This window comes from Drosophila takahashii, chromosome 2R (genome assembly GCF_030179915.1).
Source record: "Drosophila takahashii strain IR98-3 E-12201 chromosome 2R, DtakHiC1v2, whole genome shotgun sequence".
Taxonomy (NCBI): Eukaryota; Metazoa; Arthropoda; class Insecta; order Diptera; family Drosophilidae; genus Drosophila; species Drosophila takahashii.
The window spans coordinates 18887665-18900776 of record NC_091679.1 but is presented as its reverse complement, the minus strand read 5'-3'; the positions used below and the strand labels follow the sequence as shown (position 1 = coordinate 18900776).

Here is a 13112-nt window from a genome sequence, read left to right as displayed (position 1 = left end):
AATAAGTCCCCAAAAAAAAAATGAAATAAGGCCCCAAAAATTGGGGAGTTGTTTCATATGAAATAAGACCCCAATTTAAAAAACGAAATAACTCCCCAATCCCAAAAAGTCGGCAATACAAAAAAAAAAGGCCCCAAAATATTTGGGGAGTTATTTCATATGAAATATAAGTTCCCAATTCAAAAAAAAAAATAACACCCCAAATTTGTTTTAGTTCTTTTGATGTGTGTATTTTACGTTTTCTTTTTAAATTATTTAAAATTAAATAAAGACTTGCATGGTATCTTCAACATCTTTTCTGCAATAAGGGCACTTGTAATGCTCTAAGTTACTTGCAATTGCTTCTCCTTGTAGTTTTAGATGACATTCAGCGCAAGTTTTAAAATGTTTGCATGGAAAAAATAAAATATTTGGAACCAAGTCCAAACAAACCACACATTTACAATCGTCAGTTGTTGCTATCGGATTATTAGCGGCTTCCTCCTCATCTGAATTTTCGTCTGCCGAATCGTCATCTACATCATCAAAAATGTTCTCTTTTTCCATCATGTTGGCACAAATGTCATTATCCTTATACACCATCCGAGAAAGAAAGGAAGCTGCATTTAGCTTTCCTTCATCCAATAGCAATGTTGCTTCCTTAATCTTTTTATCTTTTTCAATATTCTCCTTTCGTCTTTTATGTGTCGAAGAACCTCCACTCTCAGTTAGTTGTATAAATTGGCGACTTTTAAAGTATTCCTCGTCCCGAATAACTTTAACAAATTTAAAGAAATTGCCATTTGGCAACACAGAACGCCCTAAAACACCATTGTATCCTTCCACAGCTGCTGTCGTGCGAGTATTTTCCTTATACACTGAAAAGTTATTGCAGCCCACCTAATTACAATTTCAGAAATAAGTTAATATTTTACGTTAAGAGGTGTTACCTTCTTAATCCACTGCTTGTCGAAATAAGTTAAAAAATTGCGAAAATCGTTGTTAACATCAAACATAAAAATTCGAATCTTGATTTCGTGAAAAGCGCTTTCAATTAAATACGGAGGTAGCAATGGTAAAGCCAATATTTTGTGAAAATCCGAACTAGCTAGTTTTGAATTCCTAATAAATTCTAGCAAGGACTTGCGTTTGCTCATATTTCTTCTTAATGCTTGGCAAAAATGGAACCTTAAAACGAAAAAAATGTAATCGAAAATAAAAACGGCAATTTACATACCAGCAACCAACAGTTTTAACTGTGGGATACACATTTCGGATGGCTTTTCTCATGGCTGCCTCATAATCTGTTATTATTGTTGAAGGCTCCAAATCGAATACATTTTCTTTGATATATTGTAATAATTCTTCATAACATTTTTTATTTTTTTTTATTCATTAAAATGACAAAAAATTCGAGAAATTCCTAAGAAGAAAAGGTTTAATTCTTAACACCCTCAACTTTCATGAACTTATAAAAAGCAAAAAGTCTATAATATTACCCATAAGTATATATGAAATCATATTTATTCAATATCAAGCTGCGCCGCAGGCAAGCAATTTTTTTTTTAAAAATCGCGCGATTTTTAAAAAAAAAACTGCCCGCCTGCGGCGCAGCTTGACCTTTCCATCGTTAAGCATGTTAAATATTATATATTTATGAATTCATTAATATTCTATTTGTTCGGAAAGAATGCAGTTATTTACCTCCTCAAAATATTGAATATAAATAACAAGTAGCTGTTTAAAGCACCCTTTTGGAACTATTTTAAAAGTTCCATCCATTAGGAATTTTCTATTCTGTGGAGGTATGTTTTCTTTTATTCCACTTATTATTTATAAAGAGGAAAATATGCAAAAAGCTTGTTTTTCCTCCTCGAATATACAAGCGGTAAAGAATGGCAGTGGATTTGACATATTCTTGGTTAGACCAAAAGAAGTCAACACATGCTCAAAATTGAATGCCTCTATAACTTGCACTGGAAGTTGAGGTGAAGTAATGAAGGTTTGGCTAGCGATATATTGTAAGCCGCGTCGAATTTTGCCAAACTCAATGTTTTTTGTATCTTCTGGGAACCTACAAAATAATTAATATTTTATAAAGTTGCATAAGCACAATATCAATAAATACCTTTCGCAGGTATTACGATACGCTGATCGAATGCAACTGATGGCACTATTTTCTGCTCCTAGAACGCCATTTACGTTAGAACATTGTTGTTTCATATCATTTAGAGCCATTATTTTTAAATACGCCTCTTCCTCGTTTTCATGGTTATGTTTAATAAATTTTGTAGGCAGTTCGCAGGTACCGTTTTCCAAAAGATTTAACCGAGCGCGGCAAGTTTTTTTTCGGCATTCTAGTTTTGTTATATTATTATAACTCGATTTTTTCATATACAACATTTTTTGCTCTCTAACATAAAACAAATGGCCAGTTCGGCGTAGACCTATAATTCTCTCGCACTCCATAGTTCACGTACACGTCGCGCAATGTAAATAAGCGAACTGAGCGACTTACTAGTAAACCAAGGCTAGGTTATGATGTGATAGCTGTCAGGCGTTGCCTGGCACACTTAGACCTATTTTCTGTCAAACAAGAAAAATGAAATAAGTCCCCAAAAATTGGGTTTGGGGACTTATTTCATATCCACTTTTGGGAACTTATTGCATATGAAATAAGTCCCCAATTTTTTTTCCCCCAAAAAATGAAATACTTCCCCAAAATGACATCTAAAATCGTTGTTGTTGTCCCCATACAAATTTTTGGGGACTTATTTCATTTATTTTTTGGGGACTTATTTCTTGGGGACTTATTTCGCAGAGCCCCTTAGTTCGCCACCAGCCAATATCTAATTGCAAATGTACCCAGGCTTTAGACTAAACATCCAGAACGAATCAAATTACGTTATCAGTTCGTTCCCACACTTTTCGGACCCTCAATGGAAAATTACCATGAGAAAAAATCCCCAAAAGATTTAGACTAAACAATCGGATTGAGTCGCCGGTGCATTATCAATCAACAATCCAAAGGGCCATTTTAAAACTCACTCAATTAAAGCTAATTCCACTCATAGAAAGCTCTAAAGCTCAGAACCGAGGTATGATCATCAAAGAAGTTTAAGTTAAGAAGCGAGTTCAGTTTGAGACTTGTCTAAAGACAGTCAGTGTTCTTTCAAATAAAAAAATATTGTAACCAGTTTAAAATTATTATATATTATACATATTTAGGGTGTTCAATTGCGTAACTTTGCACTATGGGGCATTTGACCACTTTTCTTGGCCGAAATTAATAACTCGGTCAATTCAAAAGATATTGACTTGAAAGTTTACCAGTCGCCATTTTTTATCCATACGCATATTATATATGAGAATCATCCGGATCGGAAAACTATATCATATAGCTGCCATAGAAACGACCAAATTATCGTTGCTGTTTTTGGAGATAAATGCACATAACTTTAGAAATAGCAATTATGTCAGTTCTTAAAACAATATTAAAAGTTTCGTACAAATAGGATGACTATATCCTAAAGTTCTCAAAAAGAGGTGACAAGGAAAGAATTTGCTCTACATTTGTGCGACTTTTTGTTCAAGTTGTAGCGAAACTTTCGTTTTAAAGCCGCTAAAGTCCACTTAAGTTAGTCAATTACAAAGCTAAGTATTTCTACTCTATTTTGATAATAATTTAAAGCCAGAAAAGTCCTTACTTCCTTAGCAACCAGTGCAAACGATAGGAGTGTGTGAAATTTGAGGTTATGGTTTAAAAAATTAAATTACAGAAAAAGTGGCAATAAGTGGCGATTCTGACCATATACATTTTAACAACAATTAAATAATCTACAAATCCCAATAGGTTCCAGAAGTGGACTCCGGTGGACTTACATTGTTGCTTCATTTGAAATATAGTTTTCTTACGAAAATGTACTTGTTAGACCACTCCCTTTAACACTTATTTATAAGAAAAATCCGTCTGGTTTTTGTCGTCTAACCACACAACTACTTAGTACATAGCATAGTCCTTTAAATCCAATCCAAAAAGTTTACTTAGATTGCTTAAAAACTCAAATTTAAAGCACTTTAAAACTGCAAGCAAAAAGTCGAAATACAACAGCCCGATAATTGAATTTCGAACAGCTGATTTAACAGCTTCTAACTTAACAGAGGCGACCTCTATCGGATTTCTCTAAACGTAACATTGTTAAATGGTCTTCTGTTAACACATCCTCAATCAACATTTTTCGTTTTAACGACTTTTAAAAAATGGGTTTTGGCCAACCAAGGTGGTCAAATGCCCCATAGTGCTTTGTAAAGTATAAATCAATTCCAATAACAATTTCTATACAAAATAGTTTAACTTTTTTTTGATTGCGTATAACTTTTTAATGAATGGTTCGATTTGAAAAATGTCTTCTACATTTCGACACAACAAAATTGCTATTATACTTCACGGAAATCTTTAAAGGTGTGGGCGCCAGACACATTTTAAAATCGTTAGTAGGCAATTGTGTGCGTTAGGTGGAACGTGGCGCCCGGCTAAAATAAACTTGCCCTGCGTAGGAAGCCCAAGAATATGTGTGGAAAATCTCAACCTTCTAGCTTTTGTAGTTTCTGAGATCTCAGCGTTCATACGGACGGACAGACGGACATGGCTATATCGACTCGGCTAGTGACGCTGATCCTAACGGATACCTTTAAAACAGATCAGTTCAAACAGCTCACAACAACAAAACAAACAAGTCAAACAGCTCATATTACTCGAACAACTCGAACAGCTCGTGTCTAGTGTCACAGGGTCTAGTGTCAAATATTTCCGGTTAATAATTAATTTATAATAAGAGAACAAATATATCGTTTATCCTTTAATGTTAAATTTTTTAGGTGAAGATAGTGTAATATTCTTTTATAGATAGGCATGGTGGTCAAAAATCGCGAAAATATGATCCTCAATGGATCTTAAGAACCTTGTAATTTCGGTTACAAGAACTATCGAACCCAACAATGCCTTCCCATTCTCAAGATATCGCGGTCCATCGAGGATAACTTTTCTAATACTTTTCCCACGACCAGTCTTGAACAATACATATGTTGCATTTTCATTACTTGATCTACTAAACACTATACTTGCTTTTTTTCGATCAAAAAAACAGCTCAACGTAAGAATTTTTGAGCTGAGCTGAGCTGAAATTTAAGTCAAAGGGCATTTCGAGTATACTCGTGCAGTGCTCTACCTCGAGGTACTCAATACTCAATAGTAAACATAGGTCGATTAAATCACTAATAAAACCAAAATGATTAACCAAGCCCAAAAATATTGTGAGTCATGCCTTCGTTTTATCCCGGTGGGAGTTCAATGGAATCCCCATGCTCGTACCGCGGAGCACAAGCTGAATGCTATAGAACATTTGGATGGAAGAATCAAAAAGATTTCGGATGGATTCAAAGGACGAATCCTTCATTTATATATGTGAACTGGCGGGGGCGGGCTTTTCCAGTAGGGCTTGTGTGGTGGTACCGATCCCGAGAAGTCAATGCAAACGGCCGAAATGTTTTCGTTTCACTTTATAAACTTCCCGATTTATTGACTTCAACTTTCGAGTATTCGGTTACACTTGGAAATTAGAACTATCTTAAAGGTACGGAGTGGAAGTTTCAGGAGCGGCCTGGAGAGCGGAGTGGATACCCCTTAACAGTACGAGAGAGCGAGATGCGAGCGATCTGGAGGAAACTGTTCTCTCGGCTGTTAAGACTCCAGGGCCGGTTCCCAAGAATCGGGAAGCGCTGATTTGGCGCGAACATTCCCCCCCCCTCCCCCCCCGCGGGAGAGTTCCTTGAAGCAGGACATCAGGACTGACGGCAGGCTCCCGACACGATCCACCCAAACGCCGTGCTCTGAGCGATGGGCAGCCCATCTTGAAGTTTTAGGAACCCCTTTTGGATCACTCTCGGGTACACGTCTGATCCCAACACCAGAGAGATGGTGGCCGGACAATGGAATTGGTCATCGGCTAATCGGATGTCATTGAATTTGGCCCGAACCTCATCGCTCAGCGCACGAATCGGTGTTCGGATCCGCAGACTGTTGTCGATCTTCAGGACCATGTCAATGTTAAAGTCGCCCGACCTCGACCGGATGGTCGTTGAGCACACTCGTTCGTCTCCAACATTCGTGGTCGGCAGCCGAAAAGTTTCTTCCAGAGAGCTGTCGATACTGCTCACGGGTGTACACGGGTCGATAAGCGCGCCCGTCTCATAGCAATTGGCCCCGGTGTCGATGACCACAATGGCCGTCGGAAGAATATGTAGACTCCTGTGCTGCAGGAGCGAGGTCACGGATGGGGCCACTATCGACGCAGATTGCTGACTTGAGGGCCGAGTTTGATCGGGTGGGCATGACGACCGATACTGCGATGCGGATGACTGCTGCTGTCGTGACTGCTGCTGGATCGGGGACGGCGACGTTGCGAGGAAGGCGACTGGTGTCGTTGCTGGAAAGGCGATTGGCGAGTTATCGCGGGCATCTCGTGCATGTGGAGCACGGTGTGATGATCCTGTCCTGTTTTTGCAGGCGTCGCCACTGCGGCATTTCCCTCCAGAGTGTTGATGAGCCAAACAATTGTGGCAGTACTTGTTCACCAGTACTATTCGGAGACGCTTCTCTGAACTGAGCCTCAGGAATCGGTTGCATTTCCGTAGCGGATGTATACCCTGGCAGACTCGGCAGCGGTAGGATTTTATACCTTGAGAACATCTGCTGAGGAGGGTCTGGGAAGTGCGTGGGCGACGAGGAGCCATTCTGAACTTTTACTTGAAAGAAAAATAAAAAAACAAACAAATCAGAAAGGGAGTCGCTTTAGTGATGTTTGCGGGGTGGGCAGCGGGAACAGAAGGCATTATTGTGGAGATTTAGAGGTTGCCTTAGCCTCCATAGGAAAGGAGAACTACTTTGTGGACCGGACGTTGGATGGTTTCACGAGAAGTAAGAATATCTACGGCGCGTACTCAAGTATCATCTCCTGGGATAGCAGCTACGATTCTGCCGAGCCTCCAGTCATTTGATGGCAAGTTATCGTCCTTGATGACCACCAAATCGTCGATTTGTAGATTTCTGGATGGACTTAGCCACTTGTTATGTTTGTGGAGTTCCTTAAGATACTCTTTTTTCCATCGCGAACTAAATTGTTGATGCTGGGCCTTGAGATGTTGCTCTCGATTTATAATTGACTTGGCTTCGCCTTTAATTTGAGGCTTCGCCGTGGAAAGCAACGGCCCCCGATCAGAAAATGACCTGGCGTTAGTGCCAGGTAGTCTGTCGGGTCCTCTGACATCGGAGAAAGCGGTCTGGAATGAAGGTAGGCTAAAAGGTAGGTAAGGAAGGTAGGTAAAACAGAGTTTTAAAACTCTTTACTCCTGCCTCCCACAGGCCTTTCATATGAGGAGCTCCTGCTGGTATGAAACGCCACACGAGTCCCTGATGGCTATACGCATCAGTCACCGACTCCTTCAGTGCTTGCGTAAAGTCACGGGAAAAAAGACTTGAGGCACCCACAAAGGTTTTTCCGTTGTCGGAATGGACGCGCTGAGGACAACCTCTTCTAGCTAATAAACGCGCAAACGCTGCTAGAAACTTAGAAACCTTACAACTGGTCGGAGGCGGCTTCCAAATGGATGGCCTTCGTAGAAAAAGACACAAACCCACATACATATCCCTTAGTGATGAGTCATGCTCTCTCTGGGTAGTTTTTAACTTCAAAGGGGCTGGCGTAATCGACGCAGGTGTAAGTAAATGGCCTGGAAAAAGAGGCTCGATCAGTCGGAAAATCGCCCATTAATTGGGTTTGCAGTCTTTTCTTATAAATAGTGCATACCTTGCATGAATTCACCACGCCCTTTACCAGATACTTGACTTTAGGAATCCAATATTTGGATCGCATCGCGACCACATGCTCTTAAGAGGCCATGTTGGTCTATAAATGGGAACAAATAAGCAATTTGGCTTGATGCAGGTATGGATCTTTTACTTCGCAACAATCGAAGCTCGAGCGCGTACTCTTCACGCTGGGCCAGTATTATGACCTCTCAGCCTCTCGGATTTCCCGATTACTGAGCTGGCTATCCGGAGCCTTACGACAGCGATTTAGGAACCTTTGGACGTAAGCCAGGACTCGTAAAGCCTTGTCTAGTCTGGAAAAACGTTTAAAGAAATCATCAGCATATTTTGAAGGATGGTGGATGCCATATTTGCCAGCAATAGGGCACCACATAGCTCAAGTCGAGGGAGGGATACGGTTTTCACAGGGGCAACCCGGGTCTTTGCCGTAAGCGAATTAGTCAATATCTGCTGACCGACTTCAGCCCTGACATACAGGGCAGCTCCATAGGCTTTTGGGAAGCGTCACTGAAACCGTGAGGGCACGAAGTAGAACTCGTCGGTGGTTGCTCTCCAGCGAATGCCGAGAGTTTTGGCTGTGCTTTCGGCATCAATATTCAGGAACTCAGCATTGAGAAGATGCTCATTCGGAATGTCCTTTAAGACCCCCTTGTGGTTTGACGTCTAAGCCGAAAACCGGCAGAATTCAAAGCGGTTACTAACTCCTGGATGGGAAGTTGAGCTTCTTGTTGAGAATTCGATCCTGCTAAAACGTAATCAACATACATGAAGTTCCGGATTATGTGACTGGCTTTTGGAAACTGCTGATCGACGTCATCAGCCAGCTGTTGCAGCACTCGGATGGCGAGATAGGGCGCGCAATTGACACCGAATGTTACGGTTTTCAGCTCGTAATCGTGAATGTCACCTTCCTTGTTTCGGAAAAGAATCCTTTGAAAGGGCGTGTGCTTTGGATCGACCCAGATCTGCCTATACATTTTCGTGATGTCTGCACTAAAGACATACTTGAAATAGCGCCACTTTAAAACCTGAATTGTTAAGTCAGATTGGAGGACTGGACCGGCATGAAGCACATCGTTCAAGCTAGTCCCATTTGCTGAAGGGCTGGAAGCGTTGAATACCACCCGCAGTTTCGTGGTAGTGCTTTCGGGCTTTATCACCGCATGATGTGGGAGGTAGTAGTTTGGAGAATTGTGAGTGGGCGAAACCTCTCTCATATGGCCTAAATCCAAATATTCTTGAATCACGGAGTTGTACTGCTCATTTAATGGAGTGTCTCTTCGTAAACGATTCTCGTTTCTCAGAAACTGAGCAAGTGATATAGACCTTGAGTAACCCAACTCAGATCCACAATGACCGGAGTCGCAGAACGGTAACGTCACTACGTACTTCCTGCTTGCTTCTCTAGTTGTGGTTCGTAGAAAATTACTTTCGCAGACGGAATCGGACTCTTTTACCATTTTTGATGGTAGATCTTCCATCTCCCAAAACTTAGTAAGAAGTTTGTCTAAGGACGCCTCCTTTGTCTTTGTAACTTGAGTCGTAAAGGCTGAGACTCGGTTACTTGTGGACATGGACACTGGACCAGGGAGCACCCACCCGAAGATGGTCTCTTGCCTAAAAAGAGATCCGCAGATGTTGGTCTTTGTGCCGCTCAGCAGCACGGATGGGAGAATATCAGCTCCGATAAGAACGTCTATCTGGGAACTCCGGATAAATGTGGGATCTGCCCATTGAAGGTTTGGCAAATCTCTCAGGACATCTTGTGGAATTGAATGTGAGGGTAATCTGCCAGCTAGTTCTGGCAGAACATACGCTGCGGTGTCTAACTGCAGGCCCGTCCTAGTAGGAGAACGAATGGCGAAATGGCAAAGCCGTGTTGACTGGGCAGAAACGGCCTGATTTAAACCAGATACTTGAGCTTGAATGGGGCGGAACGGCAGATTGACTAACATGAAAAGTCGATCAGAGCGCGAGCTCGGAAATGGGTGCCGAGGTGGCATATGTCAATCATTGCCGTGCCCAAGAGAACTGCCTTTGAGCCTGAGGCACAACAGACTTGTACATTTGAGTGTTCATCGGGATTGTCTGAGCCTCCCGCCGGAGGATCGGGTCCAGATCTCGAATTTCCAGAGGAACTTGGATTGTTGGAAAAAGGGTTGCCTCGATGCAAAAGCGTGTGATGTCTCCCTCGGCATAAGAAACAGCTGTGCTTACTGGAAAAATCCCGGAGCTGATGGCCTCTTGCGAAGCAATTTAAGCACAACTGCTTCCTTTTTATGTAGCTTTCCCGCGCCTCGATTGCCATCTGAATGAAGCGAAGGCACAACCGCACTGGGTGTCTCTCCTTCGAGCGCAAATCGCAGCTCTTTGGTTTGGTACTCACTTTGGCTTCAAAGGTGTGAAGCTTCTTCGTACCTTGCGAATTTTTGGAAGTTGACGGACTACCAAGACAGTGCTTCATATCCTAAGGCTTCTAAGGTTCTATACCTATTACTAAGGAACGCGTTCATCTCATCCCATGTAGGAATATCGGACTTTGATGTAAATTATTGTTCCCACAAGGAAAGGGTCAACCTGGGCAACTTACTGGCGCACAGGTATACCAGCAAGCAATCCCAATTTTCTGTTCATTTGTATACCCGTTACTCGTAGAGTAAAAGGGTATATTAGATTCGTGCAAAAGTATGTAACAGGTAGAAGGAAGCGTTTCCGACCCTATAAACTATATATATTCTTGATCAGGATCACTAGCCGAGTCGATCTAGCCATGTCCGTCTGTCTGTCCGTCTGTCTGTCTGTCTGTCTGTCTGTCTGTCTGTCCGTATGAACGCTGAGATCTCGGAAACTATAAAAGCTAGAAGATTGGCATTTTGCATGAATATTCTAGGAGCTCCTACGCAGCGCAAGTTTGTTTCAAAAAGGTGCCACGCCCCCTCTAACGCCCACAAGCCCCCTTTAACGCCCACAGTTTTGAAACTATTATGAAAATAGTAACTGATATGTATTCGCTTCGTCAATGCCTATCGATTGGCCAAGTAAAAAATTGACACGTCCACTCTAACGCCCACAAACCCAATAAACGCTTAAACCTGGCCAGCGCCTACATTTCCGCCTTTCATGACCAGTACCAATATCTGGCGGTAGATGGCGCAATACAATATACACTAGCGCCATCTAGGAAATGGCATTGGAAAAAATCTGCCTTTTTTTCTGTGGTCACTCTAATTCACATTATGTTAATGCAAATTTTAAATTATTTGAAATGGGGCGCGCATTTCGTCTCTTTTTGCTCGTATACGTTTTTAACAAGTGCATTCACCTGCGCTAGAGAGAGACGGAAGATGTGCTAGGCAGAATTAAAAGTTCTAGAAAGCCTCTTCTAGAAAGAGATCCCTGGGTAAAAATCGAGCGGCGAAAAACATATAAGAAGGCATATTTCTATTAAGTTGTTTAGCTGAGTAACGGGTATCTAATAGTCGAGGCACTCGACTATAACATTCTCTCTTGTTTGGAATGGGCTAATGCTGTCAGGCACCCTGGGATGGTGCTCTGAAGCTCTTTTATGGAGTGGCCAGTTTTGGCATTAACGGAACTCAAGTTAAATAGGAGCTTGAGCTGGCTGTTCACTAAAAGTCTTTTTATACCCGTTACTCGTAGAGTAAAAGGGTATATTAGATTCTTGCAAATGTATGTAACAGGTAGAAGGAAGCGTTTCCGACCCTATAAACTATATAATAAAATGTTTGCACCATAAGTTTAATATAAAAAAAAAACTTTATTTAATTTAATTTTAAACTGGTTACAATATTTTTTTATTTGGAAGAACACCGACTGTCTTTAGACAAGTCTCAAACTGAACTCGCTTCTTAACTTAAACTTCTTTGATGATCATACCTCGGTTCTGAGCTTTAGAGCTTTCTATGAGTGGAGTTAGCTTTAATTGAGTGAGTTTTAAAATTGCCCTTTGGATTGTTGATTGATAATGCACCGGCGACTCAATCCGATTGTTTAGTCTAAATCTTTTGGGGATTCTTTCTCATGGTAATTTTCCATTGAGGGTCCGAAAGTGTGGGAACGAACTGATAACGTAATTTGATTCGTTCTGGATGTTTAGTCTAAAGCCTGGGTACATTTGCAATTAGATATTGGCTGGTGGCGAACTAAGGTTATCTGAAGGGTGAATTCTGGGATGGTGTATGTGTGTGTAAGTGTGTGGGCGTATGGACATGGACATAGAGTTATGTGGAACTATGGATATGTCACTCCCCCATTCTTTGAATTTGGCCTGTCCTCAGGTGAATAGTATTGGGTATAACATTACATTTTCTTCTATGTTAATTTGCCTTGGTAGATCATTTACAATTTCTGTACTCTTTTGTGTATCTTCCTTTGGTTTTACCTATTTTATAATAAGTTTTCTTGGTATGCTCTTAAATTTATACAATAAGTACAATATAATGCTTATAATAATGATTACAAAGGTTGTTAAAGTGATTATTTGGAATACATTATAATATTTTGAGTGTGATTTTATTATCTCTTTTGTTTGAATATAAGATAATGGTTCTAATTTTGTCACATTGTTATTTACGTAAACGCTCTGTGTGTAATCTAACATTGTTTTTGAAAGAGTGAATTCATCTAATTGTACTGAACAATTAAGGATTTTAACGAGGTTACTTCCAACTATAGAAATTTCTTTATTAATGCAATTTTGATTTAATAATGTTTTAGGGATATTCCATGTCAATAAAATATTTGGTTCAACATAATTAATTTGGAAATTTTTATATGTTTTGGTGTACTTGCATTCAGTATTTTCTTGTTTAATTATTCCATTTATACATTCGTCAAATACAATTTGTCCTGTTTCTTTGTTAAATACTTTATCTTCATATAAGAAATATTTGTCGAATATATTTTCTGTTAAAATGTTATTGTTTTCATCAGGATAAGGGATAATTTCAAAAACGGGCGATTTAACTATCTCTGAAGGAATATGGGAAATGATCAAAATTTCATTTGTGTCTGTTTTAAGCCAAGTGGAAGTTTTGATTTTCAACAATTTCTCAGGGTTCACGTTTTTTAAATAATCATGTTTAAATAATTTTGGATTGAATAAACCTAGTCTTGTCAGTTGCATCCCTAATTCGATATCTTCTACGTATTCTGTAAAGTGTTGTAAATTAAATATTAAAACGCTGGCTTGTTGTTCCCTTTCTCCGTCTGCCTTTAATTTATT

The 13112-nt window shown here is 40.3% G+C and overlaps 1 protein-coding gene and 1 long non-coding RNA gene across 2 annotated transcripts; both read right to left on the bottom strand.

The window, feature by feature from the left end:
- Nucleotides 1-379: 379 nt before the first annotated feature.
- On the bottom strand, nucleotides 380-1392 carry LOC138912514 (uncharacterized). The gene is made up of 3 exons (XR_011418067.1): nucleotides 1217-1392; nucleotides 930-1167; nucleotides 380-879 (listed from the first exon to the last, which is right to left on the bottom strand). It is a non-coding gene; the product is annotated as an uncharacterized lncRNA (long non-coding RNA).
- A 6979-nt stretch (nucleotides 1393-8371) lies between these two features.
- On the bottom strand, nucleotides 8372-10331 carry LOC138912201 (uncharacterized). The gene is made up of 3 exons (XM_070212068.1): nucleotides 10254-10331; nucleotides 8566-9567; nucleotides 8372-8530 (listed from the first exon to the last, which is right to left on the bottom strand). Exons 1-3 carry the CDS (start codon nucleotides 10329-10331, stop codon nucleotides 8372-8374), a joined length of 1239 nt encoding a protein of 412 aa, XP_070068169.1.
- Nucleotides 10332-13112: the final 2781 nt, after the last annotated feature.